The sequence below is a fragment of the Carcharhinus amblyrhynchos genome, chromosome 28, assembly GCF_965287045.1.
Source record: "Carcharhinus amblyrhynchos chromosome 28, sCarAmb.v2.hapA, whole genome shotgun sequence".
In the NCBI taxonomy this organism is placed as follows: Eukaryota; Metazoa; Chordata; class Chondrichthyes; order Carcharhiniformes; family Carcharhinidae; genus Carcharhinus; species Carcharhinus amblyrhynchos.
Window position 1 is genome coordinate 19,822,201 of NC_137351.1, and position 21,934 is coordinate 19,844,134.

The following is a 21,934-nucleotide window of genomic DNA, read 5'->3' on the forward strand; positions in this document are numbered from 1 at the left end:
AATAGCTTAAGTAGAAAGAGACAGAGCTAAGCAATTCCCGACCAACAGATCAGATCTGAGCTCCGTAGTCCTGCTACATCCAGTCATGAACAATTAAACAACTCACTGGATAGTCCACAAATATCCTTATCCTCAATAGTGAAAGAGCCCACCACATCTGTGCAAAAGACAAGGCTGAAGCATTCGCAACGATCTTCAGCCAGAATATTGAGTGGATGATCTATCTCGGCTTCTTCTAGAGGTCACCAGTATCAAAGATGCCAGTCTTCAGCCAATTCGATTCACTCCATGTGATAGCAAGAAACGGCTGAAAGCACTGGATACTGCAAAGGCTACAGGCCCTGACAATAGCGAAAACTTGTGCTCCAGAACTTGCCCTGTGCCTGGCCAAGCTGTTCCAGGACAGATAAAACAATGGAACTACCCAAAAAGCGGAAAATTGCCCAGATATGCCCTATATCCAATAAGCAGGACAAATTCAATCCAGACAATTACCGCCCCACAAGTATACACTCAATCAGTAAAAGGATCATTGACAGCCCTTTCGAGCAGAACTTGCTTAGCAATAACCCGCTTCCTTATGCTCACTTTGGTTCTGCACGGACATGAAGCTCCTAACTTCATTATCGCTTTGGTTCAAACATGGACAAAACAAGTGAATTCCAGAGGTCGGGGAGAGTCTCTGCTTTTGAAAGGCAGCATTTGACAGAGCGTGGAATCTAGCAAATCTGGAGTCAATGGGCATCAGGGGGAAAACACTCAACTGACTGGAGTCATACCTGACACAAAAGGATGATAGTTGTGGTGTTTGGAGATCAATCATCTCAATTCTAGGGCATTACTCCAAGGAACTCCTGCAGTGATGTCCTAGGCTTAACCACCTTTAGCTGCCATATCAATGGCCTTCCTTCCAGTGTTAGGTCAGAAATGGGGTGTTCACTGATGACTGCACAATGTTTAGCACCATTCGCGACTCCTCAGGTATTGAAGTAGTCTATGTCCAAACTTGCAAAACCCTGGACAGTATCCTGACTTGGGCTGACAAGTGACGTTTGTGCCACAGATGTGTGCCAAGCAATGACTTTCTCAAACAAGAGAGAATCTAGTTACTATCCCTTGACATTTGGTGGCATTACCATTGCTGAATCTCCCACTATTAACATCCTTTGGGTTATTATTGACCAGATACTAAACTGGACTAACCATACAAATACTGTGGTTACAAGAGCAGGTCAGAGGCAAGTATTCCTGCAGCAAATAACTTATATCCTAATTCCCCAAAGACAGTCCACCATCGACAGGGCACAAGTCATGAATGTGATAAAATACTCTCCACTTGCCTGGATGAGTATAACCCCAACAACACTCAAGAAGCTCAACACCATCCAGAACAAAGCTTGACTGACACCCCTTACATAAACATTCACTCACATGATAAACAGTGGTAGCAGTGTGCAGTCTACAAGATGCATTGCAGTAACTCAAAGCTCCTGAGGCAGCACCTTCCAAACCCATAATTGCTATCATCTGCAAGAACAGAGCAGCAGATACCTGAAACCACCACCACCTGGAGGTACCCCTCCAGGTCACTCACCATCCTGATTTGGAAATATAAATCACCATATCTTCATTGTCGCTGGGTCAAAATCCTGAAATTTCTACCTAACAGCATAGTGGGTGCACCTACACTGCAGGGACTGCAGTGGTTTAAGAAGGCAGCTCACCACCATCTTCTCAAGGGCAACTAGGGATGGACAATAAATACAACTTGCGGTAATTTTGATGTTAATTCAGAAAATAAAATTACTCCATGGACATGCCAATCAGGGTGGAAGTAGCAGCTGAAGTATGTCTTGTAGCATGTCTAAATTGTTCATTTATTTGGGAAACCAGATCAAACTGGAAGAATCCAATTGACATGTCCCAGCAATTACAACAACTTAAATAATTGGAGTGTTTGATGAAAAACAGAAACTTGAAATGAAGGTTCTATGTTCAAAAGGAAAAGCCTTGTTGGATGGATAACTTGTGATGTATAGAAGCTAGGGTAATTCTTAAAACATCTTGGCACAAATTGAAGAGAATTTTAAATTGAAAGCACATCCTGGAGTTTACTTATCCTTCAAAGCTTATACAGTCTTTTTTATTTCAACTGCTGTCTATTAATATCTTTACATGTGTTTTTCAGCCTGCACTGAAAGCACAAAACATCTCAAATTAAAAAGAGGTGAGTAATTATATCAAGAACACCAGTAATACAATAAACCTCAACACTTTTGACAAGAGCATTTATAAATATGCAACCTGCACACAAAATATGGACAAGATTAATATTGAGACAAGGTTTGCCATACTATATTCTATCATTCAGGTGGATTTAACTACATGGCTATGACCTTCTAAGTAGTGCTAAGTTGGAGTGGTGGCCATCTGAAAAAGGCAATTGTCATCAACGTGATCCTGATCACAGTTTTGGTAAACTCATCGTGAAATATCATCTATTGTTTTGCTCACCATAAACGGTAGTGCTCCGATTGGGAAATGGTGAAGCCGGGGCGGTGGAGGCGGATGGTAATGAGCCAAGTGAGGGGGAAGGTGACTTGGTGGATATGGTGCTGTAGTCACTCCTGGGTCGATACCCAGATCCCTGCAACAGTTAAAAAAAAAGTTTAATTCTTCACTCAACAGCTTTAAATCTGTGCCAAGTTTAGTTCATTATTCATAGTTACAAAGTGTTACATATTATTTAGAAAAAGCAATTAATAACCAACAGGAAAAAAAACCCATACAAAGAGTAAAATCACCTGTCTAGGATCACAAGTCCAATTTTTGTGCAAACTCCAGAATCTGTAGCCTTGCACAAGGCTAATAAATCAAAATGACATGCAGCAGAAATTATTTTCTGTTAAAGTGACCAATAAGTAATTTGTAACATTTCTTTAGACCATGAAACATTTTCACATTCATTAAAGTCCAAAATTAATTTCTGCTGGCTAATAAGATTTAAGAGGGGTTTTCAATGTTGCTGTGTATCAAATGCTTCAACCAACAGAGAAGGTATTTATAATACAAGTGGAAAGGGTGACATTACACAAAAGGCTGTTAAGCAATCGAAAACCCAGCTTAACAGCTCTTTCTGCGTTTACGTAGATGATGTTCAGTGAATTCAATCACGTCATTACGTACTATTTTCTAAATTCACTCAGATTTATTGGCACCACTAAGATGTTCCTCCAGGTTTAAAAAAACAAAGCCGCACTTTTCCACAGAAATCTAATTTTGGGCTCTGCTGCCGCATGCTGCTTAGAAACTAGAGCACAGAATGGTTCCAGGCACGTTAAACAGGAAAATTCACTACTGACCAGGCTGGCCTCTCCGGTGGTTGTCGAGGATGCGATGACATTGTCTGAGGAACATGAATATGATGTCCGTGGCCATAATTAGGATGCATACGATGTGGATGTGGTGGAGGTCGCTCATGTGCTCGACTAGAAAAGAATACAACAGTTAATACACAGAAAATTATATGGTGATAACTCTAATTATACATTTCATCAACAATGCCAGAAAATGAAGAGGCTATAAATTTCAAAATTAAAACTGTGTAACATATCTGCAGGATTATGGGCAGCACGGTGGCACAGTGGTTAGCACTGCTGCTTCAGAGCTCTAGGGATCCAGGTTCAATTCTGGCCCCAGGTGGCTGTGTGGAATTTGCATGTTCTTCCTGTGTCTGTGTGAGCTTCATCAGGGTGCTCCGGTTTCCTCCCACAGTCCAAAAGATGTGCAGGTAGGTGGATAGGTCATGCTAAATTGTCCTTTAGTGTCCTAAGATGTGTAGGTTAGATGGGCTTAGCCATGGTAAATGTATGAGGTTACAGGGATAAGATAGGAGGGGGGGCCTGGGCAAGATGCTCTGGCAGAGTTGGTGCAGACTTGATGGGCCAAATGGCCTTTTTGGCACTGGAGGGGCTGTATGGTTAAATGGAATACATAAATATTTTATATTAATCAAAAATCAACACAATGGCAAATTTAAATTCTTTTTGCTAAGAACACAATCATGTTGGTTAAGTTTGCAGTATTATAGCCATAGGCTTTAAATCCAAGTTAACATTCAGTTTCTACATTAGATCACATTTAGTAGGAGGCGAAGTTGCTTTCATACATTTACACTACGCATTCAAGATTCCAGACATTTTGTAAAGAAAAATTATTTAACCATGGAATGCCACAAACTTAAAAGCTTTTTAATACATTTTTATTAAAGTGACTAGATTCTATTCATAACATTTTTTTGATATCTCTGTGAATTTTACCTTTAAGCTTAAATGTCAATAGAATAGTCATCCGTCAAGTCTTGCAGCTGGACAGCAAAACATTATCTTTCAGAGATAGGGTAGGATTTTCCTGCTCCTGTAATGGTGCGCTCGGAGGTGGTGGTGGGGGAAAGGTCCCACCACTGGGTTAATACTTATGGATTTTATTAGAGTCGATTCTTTTGCCAGTGGTAGAGCAACTGCCACTCACCAGGTCCCAGTTTCATATAGCATAAGGTCCCACAGCCAACGGGTAACTTGGAGCGGCCTGTCTGCTCTTATTTTTAATTTTGTTTTACTCCTGAGGACTGCTCGATGTTAAGGCACCCTCTTGATTTCCAGCCTAGCCCACCTCTGCTGTGACTGGACCAGCAATATCGGGAGCCAGTTCACCATCTTAATTTAGATGCAGTAAGAAGTCTCACAACAGCAGGTTAAAGTCCAACAGGTTCATTTGGTATCATGAGCTTTCGGAATGCTGCTCCTTCATCAGGTCTGTCACTCACCTGACTTTAACCTAGTATTGAGACTTCTTACTGTGCCCACCCCAGTGCAACTCCACTTCTTAATTTAGATGGCAAGCCTGAAAGTGCTGAGCCGGTCACCCCATTTTGTCCGATTAACAGATAGGACAAAACTCTGTGGTAAAATTTTGCCCTTGCCCTCACCAGCATAAGTTTGGTGGGATGCATTTTATCATTTGCCCATTGTACTGTCAACACACTGAGCCTGGTAAATTTTCCACGATCAAGTTAATTGACAATTTTAGCAGGTTTCCTGAAGTTTTGTTGGCCCTCCTTCAAGTTCGTCATAGAGGTAGGGGAGGCTGGTAAATGGCTGGGGGGGTTCAGATGCCCGCAATGGCATAAGGTATAGGCAGCCTCACAGAATGACACTTTTGTGCCTCTGAAAATTTTTAAGTGATAGATTTCAGCACTATTCTCAATGTTTTCCTTCCAGTGGAAGTGACTTTTGAAGTCATCTAAATCGCTCTGCATGATATTCTATGCATGGGATATTTAGCGCAGTAGGTAGTCTCTCAACACCAGGTTAAAGTCCAACAGATTTATCTGGTAGCAAAAGCCACTAACTTGGAGTGCTGCTCCTTCGTCAGGTACCTAGTGGCTTTTGCTACCAAATAAACCTGTTGGACTTTAACCTGGTGTTGTGAGACTTCTTACTGTGTTTACCCCAGTTCAATGCCAGCATCTCCTCATCATGGGATATTTAACCACATGGTCTTTAGAGGTATGATAGAAAGTGTCCAATTTCTTCATAATTGCTGTCAAATGTCATGTTTTGAATTAGTGGACCGCAAAGTAACACATGGTGTGAAACAGTGTACAACAAAAAGAAACACAAAAGACATTGAAGACACAAACCTGGAGACCATTCAGGTGGCAACATTAACTGCATGGATTTTGGTTTTAAAAAGGTAATCAGTATGAAACAAAGATAATGTAACTTAATTTTTCAAGTTATGGGAATTTATAAATCACTGGTGTGTAACACAATCATCCAAACATACAAAAAGAGGTTTGGTATCATAGCAGACCATGATAAACAGTTGGCTTACGTTGGGTGTTGCATCATTCTTCTTCGCTGTGCCTCCATTCGCTGAAGCATTTCATGGTGATGCAGTCTTTGAGAGGAAGGTGGTGGGGCAGGGATGTGGTGAGGCATCGGTGCTGCTGCTGCAGGAAGATGATGTGGAGGGGGAGGTGGTGCTGGTGGTACAGTGTGAGTTGAAGGATGTGAGGAAATCTGTGGGTGGAAAGGGTGCACTGGATGGGGAATAGCATACTCTGGCTGGGGAGGCGGTTGTGGTGGAGGGGGAGGATTTCCATGCGCATGTGGGCACGTGGTAGCCTGGTGGTGCAGTGCTCGTGCCAATGGGGCATCTGGAAGGAAAGTGAATAAAATCAAAATTAGCAGCTAACCTGAAATAGGCACCTTTGAAAAATGGAGCATTAAAAATTCAGAAATTATACCTAATACTAGCAAACTAAATAAAATTATCATCTTGATCAAATTTTGCTCATTATCCCTCCTCTAAGTTTGCAATGGATGTTTGCAATTCTCTAGTTAATGTTATAATTCATTTGGCCATTTATCATGTATTAGCCTTCAGATTTAGTGTTTGCAAATCACTTGTGGCATGCACCATAGCTAGATTTTCACCTCCTGTTTTGGGCTTATCCACGTGAGGGATGTTCATACCGGGGAATGGAACTCCTTGCATTTTAGGCAGCCAATGTCAGTCTCAAAACATGAAGGCCAGGGTTTGCTGTGCCTATGCACATTGGGGAGGTTTGGTGAAAAGAATGGAAAATATCATGAGAAGGCCAACAATGTGTTTGCCATCAGGTAAAGCAGGAAGTGACCGTCTCCTCCCATATCAGTGGTGGGCTGCGTTTCCCCACCGTTCAATGTCAGGAACCAGATTACTACATCTGCAATTATCAGGCCCATACATCGGCCCCATGTCAAAAAAGTGCATCCATGGTGCCGTCATGTCAGAACTGTGATGCACAATTGGCCTCAGAAGACATGGACCTGGTGAAAAGTACTCTTGAGGGGAGCTTCACCTGGGTGAAGACTGTTTCTTGGTATGCTCAGTACACTAGTGCAGGCTTTGGCACCTGGACCGCAGAAGTGCTGGTGGGCAGGCAAATCAGAGGTCTCCAGCCAATGCAACATTGAGGAACTGCTGCCTGTGTTGATTTTGCACCAAGTCCTGCACTATATGATGCAAAAAGCCATTGCCATCAGCAGGCTTTTCCTGCCCAGCATTGGACTTATATCAGAAAAAAATCTCACCCCAAGTCTTATATGGCCCACAGGGAGAATAAAACTCCCCCTACTCTGAACAGGAAGGCACATGTAATGCACTGCTAATGACAATGTCTCTATTTTCCAGAAGGCGTCACAGAATGGTCCCTGGAGAAAGGCTGGTATTTAATGTTATACAAGGGATGATATTGTCATGTAGGTTCATGTCCACTAAGAATTTGGATGAGATTGCCCGAAGATATTTGGGATTGGATTCTTCTAGCTGGAACTGAATTCAGGTCTGAGAGACGTGTCCAATGTCTAAACCAATGCATCACTTAGGCACACTCCACCTTCACCAGAGCCCCATATGCATATGCAAACATTCTGGATTACTGGACTGAAGTTAAAAGCAGAAACAGCAACAGTGAAGCTAATTGTAGTTTACACAGATCTGACTGAAAATAGCTAATTCATTAGTAAGTTTTAATTTTACTGCAAATACTTTAAGATGAGAGCCCCACAAGGCTCATTAAACTAAAAGTTCCAGTTCCAATGCAGAAACTAGCTTCATCATTAAATAGAAACAATCTAAAACAGTGAAGACATTGCTCATGTATCGTAGCACTAATAATAGCAATGTCATTTGACACCGTCCCCTGGGCGCAGAACACCTTTTCTTTGCAATACTGTTGCAGAGAGATTCTAAGTGGAGAAAAATGCAGCTTCTCCGTGCTAAGAAAAAGCACCAAAAAGTCTATTTAGCAGATGATTTGAAAATCTTGGCAACACCAAGTGCAGCTGAGAAGAGAAAGCAATAGCAATGAACCACAATAGGTTTGTGCCCAGATTAGAACCATCACCGAAGATCATTAAAAAAAAATCTGGAGCACTGGAAGAGTAACAAGAAGCACCTCAAAACTAATTTATTCCCTGAACACAATAGAACCATTGCATCCCTTCTGTGCAGAAACAGACATTTACCCCAATGGGTCTGCACCAATTCTCCAAAAGACCACCTTACCCAGGCCCAACCCCTTGCCCTATCCTTGTAACAGACGCATTTACCATAGCTAATTTACCTAGCCCACACTTACTCACCTAATCTGTACATCTTTGAATTGAGAGGGGAAACTTGAGAACTCTGAGGAAACCCACACAGACGTGGGGGAGAACATGCAAACTCCACAGTTACCCAAGGTGGGAATCGAATCCTGAGTTTAATAAAAACATAATAACTAGGAGCAGGAGTAGGCCATCTGGCCCCTTGAGTCTGCTCTCCCGTTCAATTAGATTGTGGCTGATCTTTTCATGGACTCAGCTCCACTTTACCCGCCTACTGACCATAGCGCTTAGTTCCTTTACTGTTCAAAAATGTATCTATCCTTGTCTTAAAAACATTCAATGAGATAGCTTCAACTGCTTCACTGGGCAGCGAATTTTGACATACTACACTTGGTGCCCAACTCCAAATCATGTATGTAAACCGTAAACAATTGCAGTCCCAGCTCTGATCTTTGAGGGACACCACAAGTTACTGATCGCCAACCAGAAAAATATCCATTTACCCAACCCTTTGTTTTCTGTTAGTTAACCAATCCTCTATCCATGCTAATACATTACCCGTAACACCGTGCATCTTTATCTTATGCAGCAATCTTTGATGCGGCACCTTGTCAAATGCGTTCTGGAAACCCAGATACACCACATCCACAGGTTCCCCATTATCCACTGCACATGTAATGTTCTCAAAGAATTCCACAAAATTAATCAAACATGACTGGGCAGCATGGTAGCACAGTGGTTAGCACTGCTGCTTCACAGCTCCAGGGACCTGGGTTCAATTCCTGGCTTGGGTCACTGTCTGTGTGGAGTTTGCACATTCTCCTCATGTCTGCTTGGGTTTTCTCCGGGTGCTCCGGTTTCCTCCCACAGTCCAAAGATATGCAGGTTAGGTTGATTGGCCATGCTAAAATTGCCCCTTAGTGTCCTGGGATGTGTAGGTTAGAGGGATTAGTGGGTAAATGTATAGGGATATGGTGATAAGGCCTGGGTGGGATTGCGGTCGGTGCAGACTTGCAGACCTGTTTCTGCACTGTAGGGTTCTATGTTCTATGACCTTCCCTTCATGAACCCATGCTGCGTCTGACCAATGGGACAATATATATCCAGATGTCTTGCTATTCCTTCATTGATGATAGATTCAAGCATTTTCCCTACTGGTTAAGCTAACCAGCTTATAATTACCTGCCTTTTGTCTATGTTCTTTTTTAAACAGTGGTGTCTCATTTGCTATTTCCCAATCTGCGGGAACCACCACAGTCCAGCCAATTTTGGTAAATTACTACTAGTGCATTTGCTATTTCTCCCATCATTTCTTTTAGTACCCTGGGATGCACTCCATCAGGACCAGGAGTTTTGTCTACCTTTAACCCCATTACCTTGCTCAACACTGCCTCTTTCGTGATAATGATAGTTTCTAGGTCTTCACCTGCTATTGCCTACCTGTCAATAATTTTTAGCACTTATTTGTGTCTTCCACTGTGAAGACCGACACAAAATACCTGTTCAATGCTTCAGTCATTTCCTCATTTCCAGTTATAACATCTCCCTCCTCATCCTCTTTAGGACCAATGTTTACTTTAGCCACTCTTTCGTTTTATTTGTAGAAACTTTTGTTATCTGTTTTAATATTCTGAACTAGTTTACTTTCATAATCCATCTTACTTTTCTTTATAGCTTTTTTCAGCATTTCTAGCACTATGAGGCAGCAGTGCTAACCACTGTGCAATTGTGCCACCCAGATTAACCTGAATGATTATTCAGATGTGAGTAGCTTAAAATTGATTTTAACAGAAATTGTTAAAACAGAAAAATCCATTTAGTTGACTAAAAAAAGTACTTGCGCTAACAAATTTAGCAATCACAGCAAATGTCTACATTTACCATCTTGATGCTGAGTTTTAATCAAACATCCAGAAATTTCCTTTGCAGCAATATAACCAAAAAGTGATGATTGAGGTGGGATGAAGAGGCGATTTTGATTTTGTTGACACTTTCCATATGAAGCCTTGGTTCTTCATTATTGCTGCCTCTTAAGAGTAGCACTTGGTGTTGCCAAGATTTTTCAAATCCTTTGCAGAATAGATCTTTTTCATGCATTTTCCTTACTTAGTAAGGTGCAAAAATTGGGAGCTTTGCACCTTGGGTATCGAGAGCAAAATCCCTTTGCCACCACACAGTGTTAAATGACATTGTGATTTCTGTGCTATATTACATGGGTGAAATCAGCGCTGTTCCTATTTTTGGGCACTAGTAGAAAATCTTTCATTAAAAAGTACAATTTCCCCCATAATTATCTCTTCACTGTGGCTGAAGTTTGTGTACAGCACCATCGATGCTGACCGCTATCTGGAACTAAAACATGTAAACCCAGATGAAACTAGACAATGATTATCATCTGGCTGCTTCAACTTAGGACATCACAATTGAGCCTATTCTCACCTTCACCACAAATTACAAGAAAGATCTATAGCAGTGATTGTAATACTAGGTGTAAGGAAAGCATCACAGTAGGTCAATCATGGATCTTTTCATGTCATGATTTTAAAAAACAATCTTTTGTGACTAGCATGGAGCATTGTGATTGTATCTACATGAAGCATTTCCTTCGTAGTCCTTTGGCTAAGTGGGAATTTATAATGAAGGATCTGAACTACCAGACCAAAAATCTGCACTATTTAGCACTTCAAAGTTATGGTGATGAGTACCTCTCAAATAATTTGGAAAAGGGCAATATAAAAAAACATTTAAAATACAACACGCTAAATAAATGGAATTTTTTGAACAACTGCAGATATTTACAAAGCCTGCATCAGACTTTGTAATGCTGACACCAGACACAGGAATTCAATTAAAAATCTGGCAGAACTGTTTCCATTTTTGGGTGTCGTGCAAAGCAACTACTAAGGAGTATGCAGTGGAGACGCAAATTGACTCTGCATCTAATTTTTCCTCACAGCACAACGTAACTCACTGTGTAACAAATTGCTCAGGAGAGAAAACAATAGTAGCGTATTTAATTAAATGTAGATACTGCACTTAAAAGTATCTGCAACATCCTTAGGAATGATAAATTAAGTCATTCACATTAAATGCATAACTATTATAACTTTTAACACATTTACGAATTTTCTTTTGACCAAACAGTAGGCACTTATGCCAGATGGCAACTTGAAAACGATGGCTACAACCACAAACTGTAAGATGGAATCTGAAAAGTAAGGCTTACAGGTAGGGTGCATATAATGTCGGCAGGAAGCGAGAGGTGGCTGTGGTTGACCTTCAGCCTGTCCTACCATCCCAGAACTATATCCCTCAACAGCCACTGGCTGGCTTGCACCAGCAGTAGCTTGCGCTCCATACACTGCAGTACGTGAGGAAGACCCAGGACAGCAGGGATCAAATGCAGAAGTACCATGGAAACTCCCACTACCATGGCTTCGGACACCACCACTGCTTAAATCAACAGGCAACGTCTGTTCAAAAAGAAAAGTAATGAAATTAATATGCAGATCATTGCAGGCACATCAAATTATAGAACATTTTGTCCATAACTTCACTGGTTGTGCGAGTTCAGCTTCAGTCATTGATGATTTAGAATTTCTACCAAGTATGATTTCTGGCCCGGCAGCATAGCCATAACTGATTATGCCCACTTTCCAAATGCAAAGTGAAACTAAAAGCAGTTAATTGACGATAAATTAAAATTCAAGTGTACAATCTCTCCAATTTGGGAAAGCTACTCACGTGTATTAAACATTCCAACTGCACAAAGACAAAGTACTATATAAATATCAGCAGAAACTGCACTGGTTCAGCGAACTACATTCATACTTTCCAAAGGAAAGCAAAAAGACACAGCTGAATCCTTTTAGTGGCTGAGCAATCACGACTACATTATACAATGTCAGCTTTCAGTTTCTCTCAAATGCTTTTTAAAATTTGACAAAAGCAACTTAGCACTCTGCAAGCCCAGACTGGCTATCCTCAATCAACCCATACTGTGCTGAGTGTTCATTTTATTCCATATTATGGTTTGTTAATGCTGATCTGCTACCATTCCTAAGTAGATTGGTCACCACCAACTAACTCAGTATTACTTGCTTACTTTTTTGTCTATGGCTCCTGCTTTTTTTTTTATTACTTCACCTAGATCTAGAATTTTCTTATTATCTTATGTTTCTTATTTTCTTCCACTACCCACCATTTTATCTTCATATTGCCTCAAATTCCTTTTGTTCCCCCAGTAAATCTTCTACATTCCATTTAATTTTCTGATGCATTAATAATCTGGACTTTTTTCTATGCCACTGTCATATTTTATCCATTTCTATTCTTCCAACAAACTTAAGTCTTTGCTGTATCCACTTCACTTTTTGTTGAAAGTTCTGTGAGAACAATTTAACAGAAAATGCTTCTGTTAGGCTTTTCTATGGTCTAATGGATTATATTGTAAACTTCACGGAATATTGTAAAGTTCATGTACAAAAGTTCAGACACATGTCAACTTAAACCTACTGAAATTTTAATTGAAAAACTATATCCTAAGCTTTTGCTTTTCAAATTTATGTACTGCTCAACATGAAGAATTATGAGTAACTACACAAGAAAGCAATAAGTGGCTTAAATTTGGCTAAATTTAGAACAGAACAACATGTTTGCTTAATTAAACACAAATTCTATTTGCAAAGAACTAAGTTGCACCATACTTATGGATCAAAGCAAGTTTAGCTATTAGCCATCTGAATATTTAATCAAACATTCAAGAGCTTTTTCTGGAGGAAAAGTGTGAACAAGAACAGAGGATGCTGGAAAAACTCAACAGGTCTGGCAGCATCCATAAGGTGAGAAACAGAGTTAATGTTTCCAGTCCTTTTGGTTCTATGGCAGAACAATTACAGTAATGATTATTATGATATTCTTAAAGTATCAGAATAATGTTCCTACTCTTTAGGAAGCTCAAATGCTCACTACCCGTTCCCCTTCTTCTGTTAAAAGTGATAGAAGAATACAAACCTGGTCGTGATACTGGCCACCTGCATTTCCATTAGCTCCACAAGGTGCTGGCACTACAGCAGGTCTGTCCAAAGGACAGGTGGATTCAGGAAATGAAGGCATTGATGGCGGCACTGCAGAATGGGCACCAGGGTGATGCTGAAACTGGTGGTTATGTTGCTGGAGACAGCTTGGATGAGGATGTCCTAATGAGTTGTGGCCTTGCAAAGATCCCCCACATGGTGAATGCTGAGGGCAGCAGGACGGGAGCCTTGGCATTGCCCCAGGACCAGCTTCAGGCACTGTACTTGGCCCAACTCTCCGAGCATCATCTTGGAGAAAAAAAGGAACAAAGGTAAAACTTTTAGCTGAGAAATTTCTGGTGCTTTTACATCTCAACAGGAGTTCTCACAGCAGTGTTCAAATGGAGACCTATCACAGTTTTGCATCAACTTCTACTATTTATTTTTGTTTCCGTCATTGATGCACATCATGCCTGGAGGCTGAAAAGTAGCACTGTTAAAAAGGGGGAAATCTGGGCAGCAGCTTGTGAAACGTTGGCCATTAGGTTGCTGCATAATTTACATTAAAGCACCACCTCAGCATCCTATTAATGCAGTAGAATATGCAAAGAAAGGTACATTAATGATAAAAGTATCATTATGTATAACTTTTTAAATTTGTCATTTCTAATTACACTATATTTACACATTTTGTTGCTTCAAGCTAAGGTATTTAGCAAGAAAGTAGGCACTTTGGATTAATCTACCATGTCTAAAGAATCAAACCTGAAGAAGGTTAAAGTTTGAAGTTTATTTATTAGTGTCACAAGTAGGCTTACATTAACACTGCAATGAGGTTACTGTGAAAATCCACTAGTCGCAACATTCCAGCAGCTGTTCGGGTACGCGGAGGGAAATTTAGCATGGCCAATACATCTAACCCGCGCACCTTTCGGACTGTGGGAGGAAACCGGAGCATCCGGGGGAAACCCATGCAGGCATGGGAAGAACATGCAGACTCCACACAAACAGTGACCCAAGCCAGGAATTTAACTAGTGCTAACCCACTGTGCCATCATGCTGCCCATGGGTCTGTTAAATATTACCCAATTGGTACAATGTGTTAATTCAGGTCATACAGGTTTTTCTATGAATATCTAAATATTCCATCTAAACATTCTGTTATAACCCACCACCCAGTGCCCTGCAGACTCAAAATGAAAGCATTTTGGTGATCTCACACACTTGCTGGAGACAGTGGAAAAAATGTTCTCTGATATATATTTAGCTTCACATCACAAATGGTCCACATGTCACTTTCCACCATCAGTCCCCATTACAGTGGCACAGTGGTTAGCTCTGCTGCTTCACAGAGCCAGGAACCCAGTTCGAATCCTGGTTTGGAACACTGTCTGCATGGAATCTGCACGTTCTGCCCAAGTCTGCGTGGGTTTCCTCCAGGTGCTCCAATTTCCTCCCACAGTCCAAAAGACGTGCTGGTTAGGTGCACTGGCCATGCTAAATTCTCCCTCAGTGTAACGGAACAGGTGCCAGAGTGTGGCGACTAGGGAATTTTCACAGTAACTTCATTGCAGTGTGAATGTAAGCCTGCTTGTGACCAATAAATAAAACTTCAACTTTACCTCTGTGGACTGAAGCTATTCTCAATCAGTATTTTCCTCCAACCATTGACTGCAGTGAGCGTACTCTTGTCTCCTGGATATACTCCTTACATTGTATCATAAACAGCAAATACTTCAGCCACCTACTCACTGCACTCTTGTTATTTCCAAACTCCTTTGCCCTGCCCATCTTTAAACATTTTTTTTCAAACCCTACCTCTTCAGTCTTTCACCATTTCTCATTTTCTTCTCCTGGTCTTTTAACTCCCTTGTGAAGTGTCTTTAGATGTTTTATATGAAAGATTTATAAGTGCAAGTTATTCCCTGTGTATTACAGTAACAGTACAATTATAAATATGCCTTTCACTTATTCCAGCATCTGCACAAAATTCTCACTTGCCTGTAGAATGTAACAAGGGACGCAAAGACGTTTGGAGGTGATTGAATTGGTAGTGGCAGTCAGGAGCAGAAGTTGTGCAACGGGTTGAAAGTTTTGCAATAAATTGTCATATGATTAGTCAGAAAAAATGAAAGGCCATTTGAAGACTTCTGAGTACAGCTACGATCGTAATAACACACAGGGTCTGAGGATTTGAATCTCAAAGGGCCAATACTTTTTCTGGACTAAAGGCTCAGGTCTTCAAGTTAAAGTTCATTTATTAGTATCACAAGTAGGCTTACATTAACATTGCAATGAAGTTACTATAAAAATACCCTAGTTGTCACACTGCGGCACCTGTTCAGGTACACTGAGGGAGAATTTAGCTTGGCCAATGCACCTAACCAGAATGTCTGTTGGACTGGGGGGTGGGGGGTGCGTGTGTGTTGGAGAAACCAGACCACAACAAGGAAACCCACACAGATATGGGGATAGTGTGCATTCTCTGCACGGACAGTGTGGAATTGAATCCGGGTCGCTGCCACTATGATGCAGCAGTGCTAATCACTGTGCCACCGTGCTGCCCTTACTTCAACTTGATATGAGTACTATCTACTTTGTTACCAAAAGTAGAGATGCCTGCAAGCAAAGTGATATAGCAGTAAGCTATATTTTGGATGGCAGGCAGTATTCTGAAAGCAGAGCAAGGTGCAGAGACTTGTTGCATCACCATCAACATTATATTTACAAAGTCAGTGAACCTGATGCATACAAGCCCTTTGCAACAATCTGCAGGTCTCACATTGACAGCTAACCACTTTGGACTTGCTTAACTGTTTCAATAATTTGTCATGTTCAAAGTGAATTGCTGTGCACAAACTGAAGGTCACCATTCAACAAGAAAGAACACCTTCCTATCAGCATTCTCATGCCAGAAGCACAGTACATTTTCCTCTTCTCTGTCCTAAGACCATAATATTCTCAAATATCTTATGAATGTTTTCATTTCTTTCCAGTTACATTTTTGGCAGTTTGCTAATTAACTCAACAAATGATTCTTGTTATGTCTTGATACCTGAATACTCAATATATGTGCCATTTTACAAGTATATAGGAATTATAGGAATTTTTGAGGGGGGTTAACATGGAAACATGGAAACCATTCAGCTCTTCAAGCCTGCTTCGCCATTTATTTTGATCATGCTGAACTTCAAATTCAATACTCTAATCTGGCTTTCCCCCCACATCCCTTTAGCCCCAAGAGGTGTATCGAATTTCTTCTTGAAAATCAGACAATCTTTTGGCCTCAACTTCCTGTGGTTGTGAATTCCACAGATTCATCACTCTCTAGGTGAAGAATTTTCTCCTCATCTCAGTCCTAAAATGTTTACCTCTTATCCTCAAACTCTGGATTCCTGGTTCTGGACTCCCCCACCGTCAGGAATATTCTTTCGGAATCTACCCTGTCTAACCCTTCTGGAATTTTATAAGTAGGTTAAGACCTATTCTTTTATCTCAAGGTACTCATCAATTAGATGCAAATACATAGCTGCGTTGACAAGTTAAATGCCAACAATGCCAAGCCCTCTTAGGGAAAATGGTGGGAATGATATTCAGGGAGTATTTCTATTCAAGTTAAAGCTGAAGCTTCCACTGACCTGACTACAATTTTCGATATTCACATTTTCTTGAAGTCAACCTTTCTTCTCAAATATATTGTTTGGTGATTTAACCACAGAAACCCTACAGTGCAGAAGGAGGTCATTCAGCCCATCAATTCTGCACCAACAATCCTACCTTAGCCCTACCCCCATAACCCCACATATTTACCCCATTAAACCCTCTAACCTACGCATCTCGGGACATTAAAGGGCAACTTAGCATGGCCAATGCACCTAGCCTGCACATCTCTGGGCTGTGGGAGGAAACCGGAGGAAACCCACGCAGACATGGGGAGAACATGTAAACTTCACAAAGACAATGATTCAAGCCGGGAATTAAACCCAGGTCTGTGGAGCTGAGAGGCAGCAGCGCTAACCATTGTGCCACTGTGCCATCCTCCACTTGAATTTTATTTGGGCCTTCAGGGAGAGATACACAGAAGTAGTACTAAGCTAATCAGAGAACAATGCTTTCTACAAGCAAAGAATCCTGGCAACAAGACAGACAGACTTGCACTGACGTAGTGACATTCACAACTTCAGGATGTCTCTAAAAGTACTTTATTGGTTGTAAAGATGTTTACCATGACAAACACAAATTAATTTGCAGCCATTAACAGCAATTTGCTAACAACTCAACAGCTTGTTTCTATGATGGTAACTAAAAGATAAATATGAGCCAGAGTGCAAGGGGATAACTCCTTGTTCTTCGCTGACATAGTGCCATGGGATCTTCTGCAATCACCCAAGGTGAACACATTTAACATGTCATCTGAAATGACAAAATCTCTAACATTGCGGCTCTCCCTCAGTACCAGACTGGAACGTCAGCCTAATATTTTGTGCTTGAGCTTTTGGCTGATGTGATCCCATAACTTTCTTTCTCAGAGATGTCAGTGCTAACAGCTGATCCGTCACTGGCATGGGCCAGCAAAGACATTGTTCTTTGGTTGAAAATCTGAAATATTCATTAAACAAGCTTACTCAATAAAGAGATCAGAAAAATACTGCAACTTAAGACTGGGTAAGGGGGTAAGTTAGCCATGGGCAACAAAAAATGACCGCGATGCAATCTTGGAATATGCAATTTACAAGTTTGTTTTATTTGCAATCAGATTACGTACATACCGACTATTGGTGGGCCTCCTATACCAATGGAAGTTGGAACTCCTGATGATTCTGTGACAGATGCAGGCTGGGTGGTCGAAGGACCTGGAGTCGTACTTAAGGTCTGGCCTGAGGTAGGTACATGACAGACTGGTTGCGATCTAGCAGCAGAAGTAGTTGGCACCACTGTGGGTTCTGTGATCAAAGCACAAATAAAATTATTTCATAGGTTCTTGCATTTTAAAAATGGAGGCAAGTCAAAAAGGTAGGCAAAACCCAGTCTTAAACTTGGGTGTTGGCAGCTGTTTTTCAAAAATCAGCACCATGTGCAGCATAGCATTTCAATTACCTACAAGTAACTATGGGGAGGACATACTGCCATTGGCGACAAAACGTGGGCCAAAGCACTGACATGCATCTTTGTCCTCAAAGGAAGCTGTCCATAAGAATCTGGCAATCTCTGTGGCATTGATTTCATCTTTCCTGACATTAGTTGTAACCTTGGGCCAGGTCATGGGGGTATTGAGGCTTCCAGCAACAGTGATATAATCAAGCTAAGTAAACACCTATCACAACACTGAAGAATTCTCACAGACAGCAAAGCAGGAAGTAAAATACACAAATTTTCCTTCATGTTTTGTATAGACAGCAAAATAAAGATTGAGATATACATTAAAAAGATTAACACTTTAAAATGTTTTGCATTAAAAAATGGGTTAAATAGTAACAGGAAAAAATTATATTAGCCAAATGTAAAATCAACCCTTCAGAGCCAGAGGAGTTGTTCATTTGTAGTTATGACTTAGCAGGCTTTTTAGCAGTCTGCAATTGTAATATTACAATGTAGAGAAGTTTCTCATCTGTACAAGGATTGCCATTAGTAGGACTTCAACAGTGTACACTTGGGAAAAAGTGTAGAATTAAGCACAGCAACTTCTGAAATACTGTACATGTGCCGACTCTAGAGGTTGCTGTCAGTTTCAGAGGAGTAAAGACAGTGAAGGTTGACAGTTTTGTTGTCCTCACTATTGGAAAATCTGGCCTTCTGCCTGGAAATAAAGCCAACATTTTATCCTGGACCCCAATGGTCTAGGAGATTTGAAGCTTCTCACCACAATTACATCCCTGCATAATTATTCAAAGCTTATTAGACAAAGATACATATAGAAGCTACAATGCTGTCCAATATCAGATTCATTTTTCAGATTCCTCCATGGGATGTGAGCATTGCTGACAAAGCAGCATTTTTTTTTTGCTCATATCTAACTGCGCCGTTTTTCAATTCAAGCCTCATATATTGCACTTGCAGGACATCACAATTAGTCATATGGAAAAAAAAAATAGGAACATCGAAATTAGAAAAGCTAAGATGTTATTCTACTCCTACGCCCTGTAAAGGACACATGCTGGAATGTTTTCCAAGGCATAAACACATTGCACAGTCAAGCTGATGCTGATAAACTGATTTGACCTTGGTTCTCTCAGTTTGATACCATTTCAACCACTTGCTATTTCTGCCTTGCAACACATTCAAGACAGCGTCTTTCACTGTTAGCATATTGGAACTAAAAATGTTTCTTTGATCTTGTATGCCAGTTGTGAAAGAAAATGCAGTTAATTTAATCAACTCATCTGACAACTTCTGATCAGTCCAGCCCCAAGGAACTTTGCATTTGAAATAGTTTGATTTCTGCTTTTGATATTTCACATTAAGGAACTTGGCAGCTTTTGTGCATTTTGTACATTTATTCTCATTTCCATGGTTATTACAGGTCAGGCAAAACATTCAAAATATTATCCATGCTAAAAAAAGAATCACAACTTCAGAAGTGTAAAAATTTGGTTTGCTTCTTTTTTCATTTGACAACTAATGGTTTTGATCAGAAAACAACTAGAAAACACAACGTAGTCCTTTGATTTCTGCCAGTTACTGCTTTGATTTGGTTCTAGTCTAGCTGGTTCTGGTTCATTCCAGGTCGGCTGAAATGACAGCTCACTCTATTTCTATCAAGGTCCATTTACATTTGTGAGACAGGAGCAGAACAACAGGCTACTTTTTTTTTCACAAGCAGGACTACATGGCTTGAGATTGTGTCAGAGGATTATGCTTGCAAATTTAGACAGAAGTCATCACATGGTTGCCAATTTTCTCATTTCCCAATTCCTGCCCATTCATCTAGCGTGCAGGGATTCAGGACAGCCCTTACCATTTATGTCAGCTGTCAAATGGGGTAAAAAGAGTAAATCAATAAAGATTTGATCTCTTGCCTTACAGGCAGGTATATTCCTTCCACTCAGTTTTGTTGCTGTGGGGAAATATTGAGATTGGAAGCTATCTTGGGAGAGAAACTGAAGCTTTCTTTTCAGTTCCAGTCATGCTGCATAATAATATTCCGCTATGATACGCTAGTTTGCCCCCAATTTAAATGAGCATTTCTATTCACAGCTGTAGTATTTAAAAAAACCACACTGTTTAAAAAAAACTTAATTATAGAAATTGACAACATGTTTTTCAATGCAAGCTCTCCTGTATGAAAAAGTTGACGCAATTTGAGTTTACTAATTGCTGATATGGATTCTATAGTGTACAGTGCAAATCAGAAAAATGTCACTTATTTGGAAAGCCACAAAGTGGCTGATTTGTGTCTGGATTCATGACAGGGTTCTAGATTTCAACTGTGTTGCCATGGTAAAGCACCAAACACTTTTTTCCTACAGGGGGGTGTAACAGACTATGCATTTCTAGCAAAGGAGGCAGTGGTGCAGCGAGGGAGGCTATGATGTAGTGATATTGTCACTGGACGAGTAAATCCAGAGAGTCAGGGCAGAGCTTGGTGGACCTAGGTTTGAATCCCACAATGGTAGATGGTGAAATTTCAATATTTCAATAAAATTCTGGAATTAAAAGTTCAATGACGATCATGAACCCATGTGGTTCCTTTCTGGAACGAGATCTGCGATGCTTAGCTGGTCTGCCTTACTTGTGATTCCGGAACGACAGCAATGTGGTTAAGTCTTAAATGCCATCCGACATGACTGAGCAAGGCACTCAATTGAAGGGCAGTTAGGGATGAGCAATATTGCTGGCTCAGCAGTGAAGCCCACATCCCACAAATGAATAAAAGACAGCCAGCGACAGAGCAACTGTATGTAGGCCTCCAAACCTGTTCTCTCAATTAGGCAAGATCAAAAAGAGCAGTTTAAGGAAAACAAAAAGCATCATGATCTATTGTTCAATCTAAATACTTAGATACACAAGTTGCAATGGACTAGTCAAAACTTCAATGATAAATGGAACATGAGCCTGTTTTAACTATGATTACCAAAATGGAAGTACATGCTCTCTTCACAGGAATCTTTCAGAGAAGATTTTGTACAGGTAATTTTGGAAACAACTCAGGTGCATGTAGAAAATGGAAACAATCCCCCCCCCAAAAAAAAACCAAACAGGATTTTGGACGGAACTTCAGCTGATCTGAAATTACCCTTATGCTTTAGAGCTTATGTGAAATTCCCCAATATGCACTTTAAGGAAATGGGAGTGACTTGAACACAGTGTTGAAGTGATTAAAGTATGAGTAGTGAGTCATAAAATGGAACAGTCCTTCTCCTCCAAAACAAAATGGTTATTATAAACTCACTGCATCAAGCAAAGGTCAGTTGCTAGCTGCCTAATAAGAAAAAGAACAGAGTTTCAGAGAACATCCTTCCTCAAGGTCAGTGAGGATCAATGCTCCAAAACTATCCCAATCCAACATGGCGCCACTTTCTCTCTGCTCCTTTTGGTTTTAACACATTGCACGAATGGGGAGGAAATCAATAAAATTCGCTGAAACTTCAAGATGGAAATTGTTTCCATATGTCAACTCCTTGTAAAATTAAGAATGAGGCGACAAATTATGTTCATTCCAGGTGCTGAATTGCCAAAGTGTTTGTCTATTAAAACCTGGCTACGTCTTGGATTTATCTCAAGTTAATATTCAGGACAAGCACAAAGTACCAAAACTGCAAGTCC

General features: G+C 40.6%; 1 protein-coding gene across 3 annotated transcripts in view; it reads right to left on the reverse strand.

Moving 5' to 3' along the window:
* rnf111 (ring finger protein 111) overlaps positions 1 to 21,934 on the reverse strand; it is a 123,353-nt gene that overhangs the window by 9,130 nt on the left and 92,289 nt on the right. For all 3 annotated transcript variants that reach the window (XM_080214150.1, XM_080214148.1, XM_080214149.1), the window contains exons 5-10: positions 17,941 to 18,114; positions 13,170 to 13,480; positions 11,383 to 11,629; positions 5,896 to 6,220; positions 3,363 to 3,488; positions 2,515 to 2,647 (exon numbers count right to left, since the gene is read on the reverse strand). In XM_080214150.1, coding sequence (XP_080070276.1) covers positions 2,515 to 2,647; positions 3,363 to 3,488; positions 5,896 to 6,220; positions 11,383 to 11,629; positions 13,170 to 13,480; positions 17,941 to 18,114 — 1,316 coding nt within the window. The remainder of the gene's footprint in view (positions 1 to 2,514; positions 2,648 to 3,362; positions 3,489 to 5,895; positions 6,221 to 11,382; positions 11,630 to 13,169; positions 13,481 to 17,940; positions 18,115 to 21,934) is intronic.